Source organism: Erythrolamprus reginae, chromosome 9 (genome assembly GCF_031021105.1).
Source record: "Erythrolamprus reginae isolate rEryReg1 chromosome 9, rEryReg1.hap1, whole genome shotgun sequence".
Classification (NCBI taxonomy): Eukaryota; Metazoa; Chordata; class Lepidosauria; order Squamata; family Dipsadidae; genus Erythrolamprus; species Erythrolamprus reginae.
In genome coordinates, this window is record NC_091958.1 from 10,883,498 (window position 1) to 10,906,297 (window position 22,800).

At 41.0% G+C, this 22,800-nt stretch overlaps 1 protein-coding gene across 2 annotated transcripts in view; it reads left to right on the forward strand.

Moving 5' to 3' along the window:
• Positions 1 to 22,800, forward strand: part of ZNF536 (zinc finger protein 536) — a 354,431-nt gene that overhangs the window by 238,347 nt on the left and 93,284 nt on the right. For both annotated transcript variants that reach the window (XM_070760286.1, XM_070760285.1), the window contains exon 4: positions 16,516 to 18,687. In XM_070760286.1, coding sequence (XP_070616387.1) covers positions 16,518 to 18,687 — 2,170 coding nt within the window. In that variant the 5' untranslated portion in view covers positions 16,516 to 16,517. The remainder of the gene's footprint in view (positions 1 to 16,515; positions 18,688 to 22,800) is intronic.

Consider the following 22,800-nt stretch of genomic DNA (forward strand, 5'->3'; position numbering starts at 1 on the left):
CTCCGTGCACTCCAAATATGTTTTTAACAATCTCAGAGGCAATGAAACTCTTTTCTTTCTCTCTTTTTTGCTAATTTGATTGAGTTTTTTTAGTTACGTATAAACAAATATAAACAAATAAAGTAAATACTAACCACTTTTGCAACTATTTCTTTTTAAAAAATTATTATTATAAAATATTAATATTATAAATTATTATTATAAAGCCCTTCATAGCACCGGACCAGGTTATCTGCAAGACCGTCTTCTGCCGCACGAATCCCAGCGACCAGTTAGGTCCCACAGAGTTGGCCTTTTCCGGGTCCTGTCAACTAAACAATGTCGTCTGGCGGGACCCAGGGGAAGAGCCTTCTCTGTGGTGGCTCCGACCCTCTGGAATCAGCTACCCCCAGAGATTAGGATTGCCCTCACCCTCCTTGCCTTTCGTAAACTCCTTAAAACCCACCTCTGCCGTCAGGCATGGGGAAACTGAGACATCTCCCCTTGCCTATGTAGTTTTGTGTATGATATGACTGTATGTATGTTTTTATATATTGGGTTTTTTTCTTTTAGACTTTTTAATGTAAAACTGTTTTTTTTAAGATTTTAATTATTAGATTTGTCACCATGTATTGTTTTTATCACTGTTGTGAGATGCCCCGAGTTTGCGGAGAGGGGCGGCATACAAATCGAATAAATACAAATACAAATACAAATTTTATTGAGATATTTACACACATATACAAGCTTCACATATACATAATCAAAATGTAAAAATGATGGAAAGAAAGTTAAAGCTAAAAACAAATAACCCCCACCCCAAACAAAAAAACAAAACAAAAAAATTGAAAAAAAGCAAAAAATCTTAAGCAAAAGGGGGGGGGAGTGTTTAAATGAGAGAAACAATGCGTTTCTCTCCAAACTACCAAATCTTCAGCATAAATTCTTGATAATCTTATGTAGTTTTACGTATCATTATTTAAACTATCCTTGTACTATGTCTTATTGCTTTATCTATCCTAAAAATCGTCGGTCAGATTTAGGATACATGAGGCAGAAGAAGGTCCTGAAGATAATCTGGTCCTAAGACATATAGGGCTTTGTAAGTCATAACCATTGCCATATGAAAGCTTTTTCCATTCCTGCTTTTTATTTTATTTTATTTTTTATTTTATTTTTTCTATCTACCTATCTACCTATCATCTATCTATCTATCTATCTATCTATCTATCTATCTATCTATCTATCTATCTATCTATCTATCTACAATATCTATCTATCTATCTATCTATCTATCTATCTATCCATCCATCCATCCATCCATCCATCCATCCATCCATCCATCCCTATCTATCTATCTATCTATCTATCTATCTATCTATCTATCTATCTATCTATCTATCTATCTATCTACAATATCTATCAACCATCCATCCATCCATCCATCCATCTCTATCTACCTACCTACCTACCTATCTATCTATCTATCTATCTATCTATCTATCGATCTATCTATCTATCTACAATATCTATCTATCCATCCATCCATCCATCCATCTCTATCTATCTACAATATCTATCTATCTATCTATCTATCTATCTATCTATCTATCTATCATCAATCATCTATCTATCTATCTATCTATCTATCTATCTATCTATCTATCTATCTATCTATCTACAATATCTATCTATCCATCCATCCATCTCTATCTATCTACAATATCTATCTATCTATCTATCTATCTATCTATCTATCTATCTATCTATCTATCTATCTATCGTAGAATTGTAGTTTATATTAACATAACACAAGTTTATATTAACATAACACAAGGGGCGTACATAAGCGCACTAGAGTGCCTTCCGTCCCCTGTCCTATAGTCTCTCCTATATCTCGTATTTCTTCTCTACTATATCCTCTATAACCCTCATTGTGTATTATTGTGTATTGGATAAAATAAATAAAGCACAAAGTAGATTAAAAAAAGGATAATAGGATAGGGATGGTAGGCACAATGGTGCGCTTATGCACGCCCCTTTCAGATCTCTTAGAAAAGGGGAGAGATCAACTATAGATAATTTAATATTGAAGATTTTGGGGTTGGGGGAAGAAACAACAGAGTCAGGTAGTGAATTTCAGGCGTCGATCACCCTATTGCTGAAGTTGATCAATCAATCAATAAAGTAGAGTGAAATAAATAAATAAGAGTTGATCACTCTATTGCTTTTGAGAGCTTCCCTTTCTTCAGTGGGGTTTCTGTTTACGAACCTCGGAATTCTGAACCCAGTTCATTTGTGAAAAGAATATTTACAAACAACTGCAGAGCATCTGCAAGTGAGGCACAAATGAGGAAGGATTTTGGAGGTAAGGAAAGCTGCTTGTGCTTTGATCTCATGCTGGAACGGAAAACCTCCCGAGAATCCTTTCTTCCTAATGAAAAGAGAGACGTGTCCCTCCCACCTTTAGGGTCAAAACAGATGTGCCATTCTGCATTTGCCAGCTTATCTCCTGGCAAATTAAAAACAGTTGTGTAGTGGGAGATCCACAAGCAGACCTCCTGGCTTAAATTGATAAAAAATAAAGCCACGGGCAGAGAATTGCAACTTGGAAGGATGGGGATGGCCTTGGGAAGAGAAGCGTTAATCTTTGTGCCCGTGTTTATCTCGCTTGTCTGCTCTTAGCCCTATTGTACGGAAAAGATCATCACAATATTGTTCCTTGTCCTTTTCTTGAAACACATTTTTTAAAGTCCTAGGCTACATGTAGAACGTAAGGAACGTGTAAGGAGATACAGTGGCACCTCTACTTACAAACTTAATTCGTTCCGTGACCAGGTTCTTAAGTAGAAAAGTTTGTAAGAAGAAGCAATTTTTCCCATATGAATCAATGTAAAAGCAAATAATGCGTGCCATTGGGGAAACCACAGGGAGGGTGGAGACCCTGTTTTCTCTCAGGAGATTCCTACAGAGGCCCCACGGAGGCTTCTCCCTGCCTTTTCCGACCCTGTTTCCTCCCAGGAGATTCCTAGAGAGGCCCCACAGAGGCTTCTCCCTGCCTTTTCCGACCCTGTTTCCTCCCAGGAGATTCCTAGAGAGACATCACAGAGGCTTCTCCCCACCTTTTCCAGCCTTGTTTCCTATCAGGAAATTCCTAGAGAGACCCCATAGAGGCTTCTCCCTGCCTTTTCCGGCCCTGCTTCCTCCCAGGAGGTTCCTAGAGAGGCTCCACAGAGGCTTCTCCCTACCTTTTCCGGCCTTGCTTCCTCCCAGGAGATTCCTAGAGAGGCTCCACAGAGGCTTCTCCCTACCTTTTCCGGCCTTGCTTCCTCCCAGGAGATTCCTAGAGAGGCTCCACAGAGGCTTCTCCCTACCTTTTCCGGCCTTGCTTCCTCCCAGGAGGTTCCTAGAGAGGCTCCACAGAGGCTTCTCCCTACCTTTTCCGGCCTTGCTTCCTCCCAGGAGATTCCTAGAGAGGCCCCACAGAGGCTTCTCCCTGCCTTTTCCGGTTACAGTTTCAGAGGCTCAGGTTTGTAAGTGGAAAATGCCTCTTGAGAAGAGGCAAAAAAATCTTGAACACCCGGTTCTTATCTAGAAAAGTTCTTAAGTAAAGGCGTTTGTAGGTAGAGGTACCACTGTCTTACTGTACACTGTTAGTGTGTAGTATTGCAATCTACCTCTGGCTGCCAGCAGTTTGGCAGATCGAATCTCAGTAGCTCAGGGTTGACTCGTCCTTCCGTCCTTCCGAGGTCGATAAAATGAGTGGTTTGTTATAGTATAGAATGGTTTGTAATTTAGTGATTAGTGCTTAGTGATTGCAGTGGTGGATATTATAGGAGTTATATGAAAGTATTGTATGATAGAGAAGCAGTTTGATATAAGAGAAGTAAATATATTTTTACAAGAAAACCTGCTGTTGTGTTTCATTGAAGATTTCAATTAGGTTGCATGTTGTGTGTGTGTTTTATAGTCCATATTTTAAAATTAATAAAAAAATAATAAAAAATTGGTATGATGGTTAACTGTGGCTACTTATTGGGTTAACTTCCGTGTGCGCAAAACTCTCTCTGCCCAACAGTTTATGGGCCAAGTAGCTCTGCCCAACACATCATGCTTCCCCAGGGGGTCGGTGTTCACTGTTTGAAAAGCACTGCCTTGGGTACAAAGTGAGCTGGGTGACCTTCTCTCTCAGCTGTAGGAAAAAGCTAAGACCTAGTCATCGGCCTAGAAAACTGTAGGGACTCATCCAGGCCACTGTCAGGAGTCAGCACACCCATCTGAAATTGCTAACGTCCTAGAACCACTATTGAACATTCACTTCTCTTTTGAAATATGCAGCGTTCTTCCGAAAACAAAGTCATTCTCTTTTTTATCTAATTACGATTGCAACGTGCAGTAAATTGCACATACGTTTTATTAAGAATTAGCCCTCATCATTATCACATATCTGCAAGGATCCCACCTTTGTTTTTACCACCATTCTCTCCCCAGCATGTTGTAGAGTATCACCTTCAGATTTGTTTATAAAACATTGCTTTGTCCTTTGAAACACAGCTATTTATTCCACCGACACCTACTACCGAGAGAGATAATCCACAACAGGCATTGTTGCTGTCAAACTTGGCCAACAAGCAGCTTGTGATTCAACCCAACAGATGTTTCAACAGTTGAGGTCAAAGGGAATTTATGGACTTTGTAAGTCCTGCTCTTTTTGTTATGGGATGAATGCCAACATTCTCAACACCAGGTACAAGCATTTGACCTAAGCAGTAGTAGGAACAAGGGAACGAAGACCCCGAGGAGATGAAAGAGCCAAAGTGTTATTTTGTTGAACCTGTAAACTGGCAACAATCCAACTCACCTAATCTGACTCTATGCTTGCAGTTTAGGAATGTTTGTTTACCTATTTGATGGTTTATATCGGAACATGATGTTCCTGAGAGATAACACTGCAAACAAAATCTCATAGATTTCAGTATCAAACCAGCTTCTGATTTCAGCTGCATTTGTGAATTTTACATTCTATCTAGAATAGAATAGAATAGAATTTTTTATTGGCCAAGTGTGATTGGACACACAAGGAATTTGTCTTGGTGCATATGCTCTCAGCGTACATAAAATAAAATATACATTTGTCAAGAATCATGTGGTACAACACTTAATGATTGTCATAGGGGTCAAATAAGCAATGAAGCAGCAATATTAATAAAAATCTTAGGATATAAGCAACAAGTTACAGTCATACAGTCAACATGGGAGGAAATGGGTGAAAGGAAGGATGAGCGACTTTTTGAGGGTAGGAGTTGAAACACTTTGTGTCCAGGATGTGAGGGGTCAGTAAATATTTTCCCCGCCCTCTTTTTGACTCGTGCAGTATACAGGTCCTCAATGGAAGGCAGGTTGGCAGCCATTGTTTTTTCTGCAGTTCTGTTTATCCTCTGAAGTCTGTGTTGGTCCTGTTGGGTTGCAGCACCAAACCAGACAGTTATAGAGGTGCAGATGACAGACTCAATGATTCCTCTGTAGTACTGGATCAGCAGCTCCTTGGGCAGTTTGAGCTTCCTGAGCTGGCGCAGAAAGAACATTCTTTGTTGTGCTTTTTTGATGATGTTTTTGATGTTAGGTGACCATTTTAGGTCTTGAGATATGATAGAATCTAGAAATTTGAAGGTCTCTACTGTTGATATTGTGAGAGGTGGAAGGGTGGAAGGGTTTCTCTTAAAGTCTACCACCATTTCTACGGTTTTGAGTGTGTTCAGTTCTAGATTGTTCTGGTCACACCACAAGGATAGTTGTTCAACTTCCCGTCTGTATGCGGATTCATCATTGTCTCGAATCTAACAGTAGAAGACAATGCTTGTAGATCAGGGTTAAAGGGGGGGGGTGTCCTTGCTGCTCTCTGAGTGATGGTTTTCTTGCAGGTGTTTCTTTTACCCAAATAAGGAACATCTTCAGTGTTAGATTGTCTTCAATGTAGGGATTCTGTCCATCGGACATGTGGCACCACAAGGCACAACTCTAGGATTCAGCAATGTGACATTGTTTAATGAATGGGATTAATTACACTGCTCCAAAAAAAGTAAAGGGAACTCTTACAAAACAGAATATAACTTCAAGTAAATCAAACTTCTGTGAAATCAAATTGTCCACTTAGGATTTCACATGCTGTTGTGCAAATGGAATAGTTGTGAAAATGAAATATTCAATGAGAATATTCCATTCATTCAGATCTAGGATCTGTTATTTGAGTGTTCCCTTTATTTATTTGAGCAGTATATACGAGAGACACATCATTCCACAAAATATTTTCACAAATATTTTCAGTTAAAGCAAATGGTTTTCCTAGGAATAAATGGTGGCCTTTAACCAAAAGTTAACCTTGAGTTTTGCTGATTAGATACGTTTGTAGTTACAGAAATGGCTGTACGTGTTAAGATGAACGTTACTATCTTGTTCTACTGCCCTACAAAAAGAGCTGAAAGTCAATATTTTTCATTACTTCTTTCTATCCCCTTTTTCCTCCCCCATTTTTCTATTATTTATTTTATTTATTTATTTTGTCTACCGGTAATACACAATGAGGGTTTTAGTGGGTATATATCTATATACACATAGTAAAATACATGATGAAGGTTATAGAGGAGATACTCATAGTAAAATATATCTATGAAAGAATAGAAAAGAAGATATAGTAATAGAACATATCAATGAAAGAATAGAAGAAGAGATATAGGAATAGAAGAAAGGAATAGGAGATATAGGAGATCAATAGGACAGGGGATGGAAGGCACTCTAGGGCACTTGTACTCGCCCCTTACCTCTTAGGAATCTGGATAGGTCAACCGTAGATAATCTAAGGGTAAAGTGTTGGGGGTTTGGGGATGACACTATGCAGTCCGGTAATGAGTTCCACACTTCGACAACTCGGTTACTGAAGTCGTATTTTTTACAATCAAGTTTGGAGCGGTTAATATTAAGTTTAAATCTGTTGTGTGCTCTTGTGTTGCTGTGGTTGAAGCCGAAGTAGTCGCCGACAGGCAAGACGTCACAGCATATGATCTTGTGGGCAATACTTAGATCTTGTTTAGGCGTCTTAGTTCTAGACTTTCTAGGCCCAGGATTGAAAGTCTAGTCTTGCTTTTGCGTTTTATCTTTTGATCAACTTAATAAAATTATTATAGAAAAAAATAAAAGACAACCGTCAGAGATGGGTTGTAACTTGCCTCACTAATGGTTCACTTCCTCTCGCATCCCATGGGCACCACCTCCTACATATGCAGTACGGGGAAAAAAGCCAAAACAAGAAAAAAAATCATGCATAAATATATATATTTTTTAAAAAGATGGCGCCGCTCATGGAGCGGCATTGATAGAAACAGGTCTCTGATGTCACCGTGACATCACCAGAGGGTTGCTACTGGTTCAGACGAACTAGTCCGAACTGGGAGGACCCACCACATTATTATGACCACGGGTCATAGAGGAGCCAACTTTGCCTACCCCTGAACCAGTCTGTTTTGGAAGTGAAATGAGCTATTCGCTTTGAAAGGCATTTTCATTCGCTACAACATTCATTTGCACCATCTTCCCATTGGAAGGCAATGAGACACACTTTGTGGAGGATTGAACACAAACTCCAGACCGTCTCGGTGTTTCACTCCATGATATGTTAAAGGGTTAAATAAGGTTCAGGAGGGAAGTGTTTTTAATAGGAAAGTGAACACAAGAACAAGGGGACACAATCTGAAGTTAGTTGGGGGAAAGATCAAAAGCAACGTGAGAAAATATTATTTCACTGAAAGAGTAGTAGATCCTTCCAGCAGACGTGGTTGGTAAATCCATAGTAACTGAATTTAAACATGCCTGGGATAAACATATATCCATTGTAAGATAAAATACAGGAAATAGTATAAGGGCAGACTAAATGGACCATGAGGTCTTTTTCTGCCGTCAGTCTTCTACGTTTCTATGTTTCTATTATTTAAACACAGCTTTAATTCAATGATTACTTCAAATCACTGCTAAATTAGATTTTGGTGATACTAGTGCAATCACAACTGTAATTACTATTTTTCAAAGATCAAGGGATTTAAACAACAACAGCAACCTTAAGAGTACATTACTGTTTATTAAAGTTTATTAAATTTAAATTATATTATATTATATTAAATTATATTAAATTTATTAGATAATGTCCTAAACTTTTTCTAAACTTTTTCTAAACTTTTATCTATGACTTCCTTTCAACTATGTATGCAGTGCCATGTTGTTGGTAATTGAGATATTCTTACGAGATGCTGAATTAGGTAAGCCTGTTGTCAGCTTTTCAAATATTTTACTTTTAATTTTCAAGTATGATTACTTGACACCCTACAGTATAGATGGCTGACTATCACCTACAATATGCAGTGCTGGGCAATATGGTAAATTTATATGTGAGATACCATGGAAATGAAGCAGTTTGCTACACAAAATTAAGGAATAACTTTATAACGCTGAGTTTTGTCAGCAATTAGCTAATTGTTGATTAGCTCAGGTGACTTTTTAGAAAGTTTAATGTCGGTCCCACTAACTTGATTCCACTCTTAAATCTTGAAATCCCTTGGCCCAGATGCTACATTATAAAAATGGCTTTACATATCTTTCTGATTTAGTTGCATGCATCTCTTCCATTATCCTAATCATAAACATTACCATCATTATTAAAGAATATGACCTGTTTGCCATTGATTCTTACTTGTAGCAATGCTGGAAGGTAAAACTTATGTAGCAACACTCAACTTTAACTTCACATCTGAGGTTCAAATAAGGATTGGTTTAAGAATTTAATTTAATTTAATTTAAGAATTAAGAAAAGGCAGCTTTTGAAATGGACATATAAAAATATGGTATCAGATCAGCTGGGCACCAGCTATTGGCTGGAATGAGCCATTAAAAATAAATAGGCCCTTTTTCTGATTCTACATCCCTCAAATTTTAACTCTTTCCACTATATTATAAATTCTTTGCATTATCTATATACGTATTAGTGAAAAACAAGGCAGCCATACTGCCATATGTTTTATTTATTAATAATCTGGTAGATAAACCACTCTGTATCCTGCCCAGCGTGATAATATTTCTGATGTAATATGTTTGGATACCGAAATGTCGCCAGCGTTGATTGTTAGAGAGGAGGGTTTTTTTCTCCCTTAAAAACAAAACACTAGCTCAGCAAACCCAGCTTTGGGCTAAAATGTAAGCATGAAATCTCTGGTTTATTTTTGTCATAATGTTTACAGCTACTTAATGACCCGGAATAAGTTCGGAAATCTGGTGCTCTGTATATTTCTTATCAGGAGTAACAGAATAGCAGAGTTGGAAGGGACATTGGAGGTCTTCTAGTCCAACCCCCTACTCAGGCAGGGAGCCCTATTCCATTTCAGTTGAATGGTCATCTAGAAACATAGAAACATAGAAGACTGACGGCAGAAAAAGACCTCATGGTCCATTTAGTCTGCCCTTATACTATTTCCTGTATTTTATCTTACAATGGATATATGTTTATCCCAGGCATGTTTAAATTCAGTTACTGTGGATTTACCAACCACGTCTGCTGGAAGTTTGTTCCAAGGATCTACTACTCTTTCAGTAAAATAATATTTTCTCATGTTGCTTTTGATCTTTCCCCCAACTAACTTCAGATTGTGTCCCCTTATTCTTGTGTTCACTTTCCTATTAAAAACACTTCCCTCCTGGACCTTATTTAACCCTTTAGCATATTTAAATGTTTCGATCATGTCCCCCCTTTTCCTTCTGTCCTCCAGACTATACAGATTGAGTTCATTAAGTCTTTCCTGATACGTTTTATGCTTGAGACCTTCCACCATTCTTGTAGCCCGTCTTTGGACCCGTTCAATTTTGTCAATTGTCAATTAGATTTGTCAATCTAATCTCTTTTTAAAAAAACACCCAGTGTTGGAGCATTCACAACTTCTGGAGACTGGTTATTTGTTCTAACTGTCAGGAAATTTCTCCTTAGTTCTAGGAAGTGTGATGATCAGCTTACCTTCGTATATCTGGCAGTGTCAAAAAACGGTGTGCACAGGTGCACCAGACAACTGATTGTCGGGTGCGCATATTGTTGGGTGCACGGTCTGCATTGGCTGCTGATCGGTTTCCGGACACAATTCAAAGTGTTGGTTATGATTTATAAAGCCTAGGCATAGGACCAGACTATCTCCGAGACTACCTTCTGCCGCACGGATCCCAGCGACCGGTGAGGTCCCACAGAGTTGGCCTCTTTAGGGTCCCATCGACCAAACAATGTCGGCTGGCAGGACCTAGGAGAAGAGCCTTCTCTGTGGGGGGCCCGGCCCTCTGGAATCAGCTCCCCCTGGAGATTCACACTGCCCCCACCCTCCTCGCCGTCTGAAAGAGTTTAAAAACACATCTTTGGCGCCAGGCCTGGGGACATTAGATGTTCCCCTGTCCAGCAAATGGCATTAGTGTGATTACTGAATGAATGAAAATGAATGTTTTAAAGTTAGAATTTTAAGAAACTTTTTAGTATATTAATTGGATAAACTGTATTGTTATGTTTTTGGTATATGCTGTGAGCCGCCCAGAGTCCACGGATAGGGGCGGTATACAAGACAAATGAATGAACGAATGAACGAACGAACGAATGCCAGAACCTGGAAGCTTTTCTGCAGCCCTCTGCATGTATGATGGCCAGCTGATTATTACGCACATAAGCGCACTAGAACCCAGAAGTTTGCCTTTTCCAGAGTGGGGCCTCGATGAGCACATCATGACCTTTCTGTGCAAACATTTCGGCCCTCGGTGTTTGCCAAGGCAGTTTGTCATCACTGCCTTAACACTACACCAAACTGGTTCTCTTGTACAGTGGTACCTCTACTTACGAACTTAATTCATTCCGTGACCAGGTTCTTAAGTAGAAATGTTTGCAAGAAGAAGCCATTTTCCCCATAGGAATCAATGTAAAAGCAAATAACGCGTGCGATTGGGGAAACCACAGGGAGGGTGGAGGCCCTGTTTCCTCCCAGGAGATTCCTAGAGAGGCTTTTCCCTACCTTTTCCGGTTATGCAGAATATAATTTGTCGGCTATGAATAAATTAGCTGCCTTGTTTTTTCCCCATAAACTTAAAACAGAGAAGGCAATCTCTGATTGTCTTGCAACATCCAGTCATTGCACTTCACTTGGCAATAGCTGAGAATAGCTATCACTCAACAATTCCTAAGTCACAAATTCTCCATTTTCCCCCCTCTGAAATTTAAATTGCAAATGGGAAGGTCACTATCTTTCCCAAATGCATTAATTTCAGAAAGTCTAAATTCAGGCTACCATTTCTCTGGGTATATATTTTAGTCTTCTGTGATTTGGAATGGGACTCGTAGATTCAGAGAGTGTTCCATACTGCTTCTGCCTATGAAATGTTGGAAAACAGAACAAAATAAAGAATAAATAAGTACGGCACAGATATTGTATATGTAGCCAGTTTTATAGCTCAAATCTTTTAAGCAACCAATCCAGGCTGCATTTTTAAAAATCCATTTATCGAGAAGAAAGTCCAGTAAATTTACTTGGAAATAAAGTAAGCTGAAATTTAATTATCTTAAGAATGTTTAAATTACAGACCTTTTATAAACCTTTCTTCCCCAAATCTTAACAATAGCTTGTAATGAGGCATTAGAGTTTCTGGATTCTAAACAGGCAGATATTTCCGCTGTGGGAGATTTCTTTCCATTCCTCCCTGGCAGTGGACATTTAAAAAAAATGTATCTTAGTTCCTACTTAGAAAATAAATTTAAAAAAAAAAAAGCATTGGTCAGTTTTAGCAGATTTCTAATAAAATGGGATCTTAAAAAAGATTCATAAATAGTTTGCTTTAATAGTATTTTTATGGAATCTATTTTCAAGCATAATCTATTTTCAAGCATAATTGCTTATATTTGGATGTCACAATAAACCCATTTTTCTAAGCTGACCGGGATGACATTCTTAAAAAACCTTGTGGCCCTGAGATGGGTGTGTGTGCGGAAAGGGGAGCTGAAGTTTAATTTAATTTTCATGGCTTATTATAACATAAATTAGACAAAGGGAGCTTTAGGATCAAATTCCCACCCTTCCTGTGACTGGGCAAGGAATTTAGAAAATTTTGCCTGTACTATGGGTTGACCACAGCTTCCTGTATTGGCCAGATTAATTATGATTAGTTTATGCTAACCAGCTTCCAAAAAATTGTTTGAAATTGCACTGTTCATTAATCAAAGACTGCTGCTTACAACCAAATAAGTAAATTTATTTACTGTATTTTTCGAAGTATAATAATAATAATAATAATAATAATAATAATAATAATAATAATTTATTAGATTTGTATGCCGCCCCTCTCCGAAGACTCGGGGCAGCTCACAACAACAGTAAACAATTTAATACAAATCCAATAATTAAAAACTGAAGCTAAAGCCCATTATTATTTAAAAACAGTCAATACTACTCAATCATACCACAAATAAATCTTTATTAGTCAACAAGGGAGTGCATCAATTACCCTATGCCTGGCAACATAGGTAGCTCTTTGCAGTCTTGCGGAAGGTGAGGAGGGTGGGACAGTTCGAATCTCTGGAGGGAGTTGATTCCAGAGGGACGGGGCCGCCACAGAGAAGGCTCTTCCCCTGGGTCCCGCCAGACTAAGGACGCTAACCAGATGAATACCTGGTAGGCAGATTCCCCCCCCCCATTCACTGCAAAGAATCCTTTGCGCCTGTGCGCGCATGCAAAAATGCACATTTCCAAGGCAATGCAAACCTGTAGGGAAGGCAAGTAGAACCCACCCCCAGCACTATTGCTTCACGTGATCTTGATTCTGTCTTCATGTGATCTTCAATCTCGAGGACTGACACTTAGGGCAGTGATTTTCAACCTTTTTTGAGCCGCGGCACATTTTTTACATTTTAAAATCCTGGGGCACACCACCAACCAAAATGACACAAAATGACACCCTAAGACACTCTCCTCTCTTTTTCCATCCGTCTCCTCCCCACCCTTGTGTGTGTATACATGCTCTTGAACCATTTCCAAAACAGGTGAGGGCTGGGGTTTTTTCCCCTCTCTTATTCTTTGGGTGCTTTTTATCATATGCTTTAAATCAAGAGTCACTTCTCTCTCTTTTGTTTCTCTCTCTTTCCTCTCATTCTCTGTCTCAATCACTTTCTCATTTCTCTTTTTTCCTCCCCTTTTTGCTCATTTCTCCCTCCCTTCCTCTCCTTTTCTCTCTCTTTCTCTCTCTCTCTTGCTTTCTCTCTCTCTCTCTTGCTTTTTCTCTCTCTCTTGCTTTTTTTCTCTCTCACTCTTGCTTTCTCTCTGTTTCTCTCTTTTCTTTCTCTCTCTTGCTTTCTCTCTCTCTCACTCTTTCTCATTTTCTTTCTTTCTTTCTTTCTTTCTTTCTTTCTTTCTTTCTCTCTCTCTCTCTCTCTCTCTCTCTCAGAAAAAAGTTGTGAGACCAGAACCTGAGCTTCCTTCTTCACGGCACACCTGACCATGTTTCGCGGCACACTAGTGTGCCACGGCATACTGGTTGAAAAACACTGACTTAGGGCAACAGTTTGCAATTTCTGTTCTGTACTAAAATTGCGTCCGTTTGTGAATGGGTTGAACACCTGAACCGTTTGCAAAGGATTAAGAAACGTTGACATTTTTATAGTGTGCAAGACTGAAGGAAGTCGAGAGGGTCAACCCTTCCATATGTTTCACTTGATCGCTTCCCATCCTTTTTCTGAGAGTATATTGGAAGCAACACCAGCCTCTGAGTTTTTGCGAACGCCTTCTCCAAGTCCATAGTAAGGGAGGGGTGATTATTACCAGGGGCAATTATGCTGACCGGTACTGTGTGCCGCTGTTTAACAAACAGCTTGGAGTTCTAATTTTCTGCAGTGCCAACTTTGTAGGTACCATTTATACTCATTACTGTATATTGAGAAAGTTATTAAAAATTCTTAAACTTGTTGAAGCTTTCCGTGACACCTTCCCTGGCTTTTAATTGGCTTTTATCGGGTCTTGGACGAGAGCTCTTTTAAAATAGCCAGGGTCCTTTCGTCTCGTTCTTTCGCCCGGTTGCAAAAGGAATTTAGCAACGGAGCTAAAAACCCAAGCAGGTTTTGCCTAAATATTGAATGAATTTGCTCGGCAACTAAAGAAGATAATTGATGGTCTCTTTAGATGGATGCCCTGTTTAAGTGATGGAGGAACAATTGCTTTGGAACAGAAGGGTTAAATCTTAATCTCAGAGGCTTGCAAAGCTGCTAGTCGCAGTCTCCTTAAAATTTAATATACCTCGTTAATGCTTACTTGCAAACACTGAAGGATTTTTATGATTATAATCATGTGTTACAGCACCTAGTACTGTTTCTAAGTCGCATACTAATCAGCTTAATGAGATATTACCGCACTTTTTGTTGACTAAAGCAAAATCCTTTTTATTGTTCGAAAGCTTGTCCTTTACTTTATTTTCCCCCCAAACATTATCTTGTTTTATTGTGTACCAGTAAATATCAGGCCATCTCTCCACGCAACCCCCTCCCCCCCACAACACCAATCAAATCATAAAACCATATTTCTCATTGGAGAATGTGGAATTTATTGAGTATGCTTAATGGGACTGAAAGTTTTATAAATGGATTTCTAGTTTTGTTTCTTTAAAAGGGGCAGCGAGCAAGAGGCATCACCTTTCTCCTTTGTATTGTATTGTATTTGTATATGTATTGTATTTGTATTGTATTTGTATTTATTAGATTTGTATGCCGCCCCTCTCCGTAGACTTGGGGCGGCAAGTGTAAACAGGAATGGCATCCCAAGAAGGGGCCTGTAAGCTTAATGTGACTAGATATTCAATCGATCGATCAATCAATCAATCAATCAATCAATCAATCAATCAATCAAAACAGAACTGGAAGGGATCTTGGACCTTTTTTAGTCCAGCCTATACCCTATACCAGGGGTAAGCAAAGTTGGCTCTTCTATGACATGTGGACTTCAACTCCCAGAATTCCTGAGTTAGCATAATTGGCTCAGGAATTCTGGGAGTTGAAGTCCACAAGTCATAGAATAGCCAACTTTGCCTACCTCTGTCCTGTACCATATCAGACAAGTGACTGTCCAGTCTCTTCTTAAAAACCAGTGGTGAAGCATCCAAAACTTCTGGAGGCAAGCTGTTTCACTGGTTAATTGTCCTCACTGTTAAGACGTTTCTCCTCAATTGCAGGTTGCTTCTCACCTTGATTAGTTTCTATCCATTGTTTCTTGCCCTGCCCTCTGGTGCTTTGGAAAATAAATTAACCCCGCCTTCTTTGTGGCAGCCCATTAGATACTGGAACACTGCTATCATGTTCACCATAGTCCTTCTTTGCTCTAGTCTAGCCAAACTTCAATCCTGCAACCTTTCTTCATACATTTTAGTCTCCAGACCTATAATCATCTTAGTTGCTCTTCTTTGCACTTTTCCCAAAGTCTCAACATCTCTTTTGTAATGTGGTGACCCAATCTGGATGCCATTATTCTAGGTGTGGGCTTATTAAGGCTTTATAAAGTGGTATTAATACTCCACGTGATTCTGATTCTATGCTTCCGTTTATAGAAACAAGTGTTGTATTAGCTTCTTTGGCTGCTGCTACTGGCTTATATTTAAGTGTTCATCCACTAGGACCTCAAGGTCCCTCTCACAGCTACTATGTTTGAACCATGTTTCACCTAATCTGTACTTGTACCTTTGGTTTTGCTGCCCAGGTGTAAAATCTTGCTTTTCTCCACATTAAATTTCAGTTTGTTGGCTAGGGCCCATTGTTCAAGTCTGTCAAGATCTTTTTGGATCTTGGGCTTGTCTCCTGTCAGCTTAGTGTCATCTGCAAATTTGACGAGTTCCCCTTCTATTCCTTCATCTTAGTCATTTATGAAGATATTGAAAAGTACTGGACCTAAGACAGAACCTTGTGATGTAGTACCGTTAAGGGCCACTCATTTAGTACAGTTTGTCAGCCAGTTGCAAATCCATCTGGTGGGGATGGTATCTATCTCACATTTTTCTGGTTTACCAAGAAGTAGGCTGTGATCTACTTTGTCAAATGCCTTCCTGAACTCTAAACGTATCATGTCCACAACATTTCACTGGTCTACTGATTTAGTTACTTTGTCAAAGAATGAAATAAGATTGGTTTGGCATGATCTCTTTTTAACACACCCATGCTGGCTAACAGTTATAACTTTGTTTGGCTATAACTTTATAAAGGGTAATGTGTTCGTTTTAAAAACCTAATTAATCCAAGCAATCAAAAAAAGAACGCAGGGTAATGTAGGCCTCGTATAATTAAGATGAAACAATTGCAATGGTACATCATGCACTTGACATTTAATATACATTTATTGAGTATTGACTACAGGAGCATTGCACATGGTTTTGTTGTTTTCATAGATCTGCTGATAAAACTGTTCTACTTGAAAAATCTAAATTTTCTCCTCCTCTATTTTTGTTTTGCAGGAATGGAGGAAGCTAGTCTGTGCCTTGGTGTTTCTTCAGCGGGACCAGAATCTGATGCCCACCTGAACAGCTCCCTGCTCAATGGCCAGTATTCAATGAGTCAGAAGTTGCACCAGATCACGTCCCAGCTCACTCATGCCTTTCCTGAGCGTCAGACCAGACAGAGCCCTGAGGAAAAGGCGGTGGCCCTTCTAGAAGACAAGAGCCACATTTCGTTAGCCAACCAGCCTATCAGCAGTCAGATGGCCTTGTTGGCCAATCAACTCAACCGGGAAGTCGATACCAGTTTAAACGGGAGGGTAGATCTACAGCAGTTCTTAAATGGACAGAACCTAGGCATCATGTCTCAAATGAGTGACATAGAGGATGATGCTAGGAAGAACAGGAAATACCCATGTCCCCTGTGTGGGAAGCGCTTTCGGTTTAACAGCATCCTGTCACTACACATGCGCACCCATACTGGGGAGAAACCATTTAAGTGCCCCTATTGTGACCACAGAGCAGCTCAGAAGGGAAACCTAAAGATACACCTGCGTACTCACAAGCTTGGAAACCTGGGCAAAGGCCGTGGGCGGGTCCGAGAAGAGAACCGGCTCTTGCATGAGTTGGAAGAACGGGCCATCCTGAGGGACAAGCAGATGAAAAGCAGCCTTCTGCAACCGAGGCCTGATGTCAAAGCTCACCCTCACACTCAGCCTGTCCCTCTGGCTAATTGCAACGTCCCCATGTCCACAAACCACAACACCCCTGATATCTCTAACCCGGTTCCCTCTCCGAAACCTGCCAGCGTCCAGGAAGAAGTGGTGGCCACGTCTGCTGGGTTCAGATGTACTTTTTGCAAAGGGAAATTCAAGAAGCGGGAGGAGTTGGACCGGCACATCCGCATCCTCCACAAGCCTTACAAGTGTACTTTGTGTGACTTTGCGGCATCCCAGGAGGAGGAGCTGATCAGCCACGTGGAGAAAGCCCACATCACTGCCGAGTCTGCTCAGGGCCAGGGTTCTAATGGAAACGGGGAGCAGGTGGCCAATGAATTCCGGTGCGAAGTGTGTAGCCAGGTCTTCAGCCAAGCCTGGTTCCTGAAAGGCCACATGAGGAAGCACAAGGATTCCTTTGAGCACTGCTGCCAAATCTGTGGGCGGCGCTTCAAGGAACCGTGGTTCCTCAAAAATCACATGAAAGTCCACCTGAATAAGTTGTCAGTGAAGAGCAAAGCCCCCAGTGACTCAGAAGTCCCCATACCTGTAGGGAGCATGTCCCAGGAAGCTCACGCCAACCTGTACTCCAGATACTTGTCCTGTTTGCAGAGTGGTTTCCTGCCCCCGGACAAAGCTGGCCTCGGCGAGCAGAACCAGGCTTACGGCAAAGGGGATTTGCCCATGAAAGAGCGTGAAGTCCTGGGCAAGCTCCTGTCTCCCATTGCTAGCCTCGGACATAGTCTTGCTGACGGGGACAAACATTCCTTACTGGGTTGTCTTAATCTTGTGCCTCCACTCAAGTCGAGCTGCATCGAGAGGCTGCAGGCTGCCGCCAAAGCTGCGGAGATGGACCCTGTCAACAGCTATCAAGCTTGGCAGCTCATGGCGAGGGGAATGGCCATGGAACACGGTTTCCTGACGAAAGAGCACCAGATCCAGCGGAGTCACGAAGACCCTTTGGCACACGCCGGAGTTCTGTTTGATAAGGAGAAGCGGGAGTATGTGTTAGTAGGAGCAGATGGCTCCAAGCAGAAAATGCCTGCCGATTTGGTTCACGGCGCTAAAATGGGCAATCAGAGAGACTTGTCAAACAAACTGGACCCTTTGGAAGGGGGCCGAGATTTCCTGCCTCGCGGCATGAACCCGGGGCTCGACTACAACATGCAGAGCCACGGGGGCACGAAGGAGAAGCCCACCGAGTGTCCCGATTGCGGGCGAGTCTTCAGAACCTATCACCAAGTGGTGGTTCATTCCAGGGTCCACAAGAGGGACCGGAAGGTGGAAGAGGAGATCCTCCAGGGGAGCATCGATGAGCGTCGTGGGTCCGGGAGTGATCAGGAATCCCAGTCAGTCAGCCGGTCAACCACGCCCGGATCCTCCAACATCACTGAGGAAAGTGGGATGGGCGGAGGCCTCTCGCAGACAGGAAGTGCTCAGGAAGATAGTCCCCACCCATCTTCACCTTCTTCCTCAGGTACGTCCCCTTTGCATGTTGTGTCTCCTCCTTTTTTTTTAGGTTTTAAAAATAGACTTTATTTAAACAATTAAAAGAAACAAAATTAAAAAAAACATGCTTAACATTGGTTGATGTTTTTAGGCTTACATTTCAGCAGTTTACCATTCTTTTTTCTATATACCTTCTAGATCTATTAAGTTTATTTACTATAATTTGTTCTCATTTAATTACCCAGTTATCACTTAAGCCTAGAGTGAATTTATGCATGATAAAGAAAAAAAAGAAAGAAAAAAAAGAAAAAGGGAAAGGTAAAAGAAGAGGAAGGAAAGAAAGAAAAAGAAAGAAATACTATTGGTCAACACATTTAAGCAAACTATTTCTAAGTGTATTGATGTGATTAGTGAATTCTTCATTTGCAAATACAGTGGTACCTCATGATACGAACTTAATTGGTTCCAGGAGGAGGTTCGTAAGATGAAACAATGTTTCCCATAGGAATCAATGTAAAAGCAAATAATGCCTGCAAATCCTTCAGGAAAATCCCAAACTTTAGAAGGGAGGCGAACAGAGGGCAGGGAGGAGCAGCTAAAGGGGGAGGGTGGAAGAAGCAAGGCTAGGCTAAAGGGTGAGTGGGAAGGAAGAAAGGCAAGGGGGGCGCCCCTCCCTTTTCATTCTTCAACAGACACTCTTTCAGTGCCTGCAAACACGCTGTTCTCCTAGTTACTTAAATGAAGTCTTTTCCCCCTCCAAGCCGCCCCTCCCTTTTCTTTCTTCAAAAAAGGGGGAAGAAAGAAACCCCTTCATCCCAGCAGCAGCGTCTTGGGTTCGTAAGGTAAAAATAGTTCGGAAGAAGAGGCAAAAAAATCTTAAACACCGGGTTCGTATCTTGAAAAGTTCGTTAGAAGAGGCGTTTGTAAGATGAGGTACCACTGTACATCTTTGAAGGACTCCCAAACTTGCACCCTTCAGATAGTAACCACCACGTTCACTTAACAACCGTAGTGATTCGCTTACCAATTGCTTCAAAAGGGTTATAAAATCATGTGTGACATTATGGTGACCCACTTAATGACCAGAACAACCTACGACTGTGAGTCTGGATTCATTTTGTGGCCATAAGCTGGGGATTTTCATATATTATATTGCTTTTGTCTTACTGTACTAATTTGGACTAATGCAAATCTATCTGGCTGCTACAGAGTCATTTCTCCTCCTCTAGTGACACCAATCTTGTTTCTGTTTTGAATAAATCCTTATAGCATGAAATACAATTTATTTACCTGGACAAATGTGGGGTACATTTAAGGCTGCGAGCCCCAAGTGCTGATTACAAAAAGGCTGAGAATTATAGGAAGGATTCGTTAGAAAGGAATCGAATTCCCATTGACGATTTTTGTCTTCCGCAATCATTTTAAACCTTATAAAAATCATGTTTTAAAAATATCCCGTTGGTTGCAGCGTGAACCTGCTGTGCACAAAAAGCCAAGCAAAGTAGTATTTCATTTCAGCCTTCAACAATATTAAGCCTTATTGGCAAATATGTGTGTGTTTGTGTGTGTGTGTTTGTATACCATGTTTTCCCCAAAATAAGACCCTGTGTTATGTTTCTTTGAACCCTGAAATAAGCGCTTGGCCTTATTGCCATGCACTCAAAAACCCAATCGGGCTTATTATCAAGGGATGTTTTATTTTTTCGGGGGGGAAATTATATAATTTTTTTAAAAAAAGAAAGGTAAGATTTCTGGCCTCATCTCTCATTTCTAGACTCTTGAACTAATGGATAGTAAATTGAAAGTTATATCTCCAGCCCCCTTTTTTTTATATAACAAAAGCACCTCGCTAATATTGTAATCATTCTGCAGACCTAACAACGGAGGAAATCATGCCATAACAAATACTCGGTTACTAATGGCAACATTGATTTCTGCAATCAGCCATTAAGTCTAGAAAATGAAAGACAGTTCCAGAGGCCTTTAGGCATTACATTGCCCAACGCTAAAGATCTGATAGCAGGCTGTTATTTTTTTTTTTTGGTGCTCACCCCCTCCCTGGCTTTCAATAAATATTTCAGCATTGAAGGCAATCCACTTTTACAGTTATTAAGTAGATGCCAGTTTATTTTTGCCGCTCTTGTCATGCTCCAGTATCCTCTATTTCTGGGACCAGATTTATATAAAAGAGTTAGTTTGGGGAGGTGGTTTATAATAAATCTGAAAGCCTCCCCCCCCCCCAGTTCTTAAGACTTATAAATCTGTCCTCTGCATTCTAGGAATTCCTATAGTGATTAACGCTGTTGTTTAAATACCCAGGAAACCCTCAGATACCTCTTAGAATTCCAGCCTCCTGTGCAGTATATTTGTCATCAAAAACATGCAGAAATCTTACGCAGGAATGAGAAGGCTAGTTTTTTATACCATCTAGTCTAGTGGTCACCAACTGGTGGTCTGTGAGAAAATATTGGTGGTGCACCCAGATTGTTGGGGGTAATATGCTGACTCTCTGTAAACTGCTTAGAGGGGGCTGTAAAGCACTGTGAAGTGGTATACAGTGGTACCTCTATTTATGAACTTAATTCGTTCCGTGAGCAGGTTCTTCAATAGAAGCATTTTTTCCCATAGGAATCAATGTAAAAGCAAATAATGCATGCGATTGGGGAAGCCACAGGGGGTGCTGGAGGCCCTGTTTCTTCCCAGGAGATTCCTAGAGGCCCCATGGAGGTTTCTCCCCACCTTTTCCGGCCCTGTTTCCTCCCAGGAGATTCCTAGAGAGGCCCCACAGAGGCTTCTCCCCGCCTTTTCCGGACCTATTTCCTCCCAGGAGATTCCTAGAGAGGACCCACAGAGGCTTCTCCCCGCCTTTTCCGGACCTGTTTCCTCCCAGGAGATTCCTAGAGAGGCCCCAAAGAGGCTTCTCCCCGCCTTTTCTGTCCCTGTTACCTCGCAGGAGATTCCTAGAGAGGCCCCACAGAGGCTTCGTCCTTGTTTCCTCCCAGAAGATTCCTAGAGAGGCCCCACAGAGGCTTCTCCCCGCCTTTTCCGGACCTATTTCCTCCCAGGAGATTCCTAGAGAGGACCCACAGAGGCTTCTCCCCGCCTTTTCTGGACCTGTTTCCTCCCAGGAGATTCCTAGAGAGGCCCCAAAGAGGCTTCTCCCCGCCTTTTCTGTCCCTGTTTCCTCGCAGGAGATTCCTAGAGAGGCCCCACAGAGGCTTCGTCCTTGTTTCCTCCCAGAAGATTCCTAGAGAGGCCCCACGGAGGCTTCTCCACACCTTTTCCAGCCCTGTTTCCTCCCAGGAGATTCCTAGAGAGGCCTCACAGAGGCTTCTCCCTGCCTTTTCCAGTTACAGTTTCGGAGGCTCGGGTTTGTAAGTGGAGAAGAGGCAAAAAAATCTTGAACCCCCGGTTCTTAACTAGAAAAGTTCGTAAGTAGAGGCGTTCTTAGGTAGAGGTACCACTGTATAAATCTAAATGCCATTGCTTTGCTATTCTAAAACCCAAGTTATAGGAGCAAGAAAGCTCTTTAAAATTGCCAAGGTTGAGAAACAAACAATCAAAAAAACCCAGAGCCTTTGGCTATTTTTATTTGACTTTCTTATGAAGAAAATACAAATACCCTCTCAGAATCTCTCTGGGCTGTTTTCTTGACTCTATTCAAAGAGATCCTTGAAATCTGTCTAATTTAATTATAGGCTTGGTGGGTAAATTCCCCAAATGGCCTTTTGGGTGGAAGGAAACTCATTTTGCTTCTTCTGTTCCTTCCTTTGAAAACTGGACCAATATCCAGTTTTGAGCATCAAAAATACCAATCAGATACATTGCTTTCCCCTCCCATCACCCCATAACTCTCAGGCCTTTGAGATAAGTCCAGATAAGAAGCACCAACCATGAGTACGAACACTACATCCATTGTGAGGTTCCTCCAACTTTCCTTCTTTTAGACTCCACTGTAATTTATCAGAGCAGTATCTAGGCTGGGTTCTTCCTCCTGTCTCCCAAGGTCATTCTCTCAGGCCATTACAGTAGCTCAGGGATGGGCAGCTGTGCGTGACAGATGTTTTCAATCTCCAATTTCCATCACTCTTGGCCAGTGGTGAGGGATACCACAGCAGCTGCCTTTTGATGTTGTCCACCG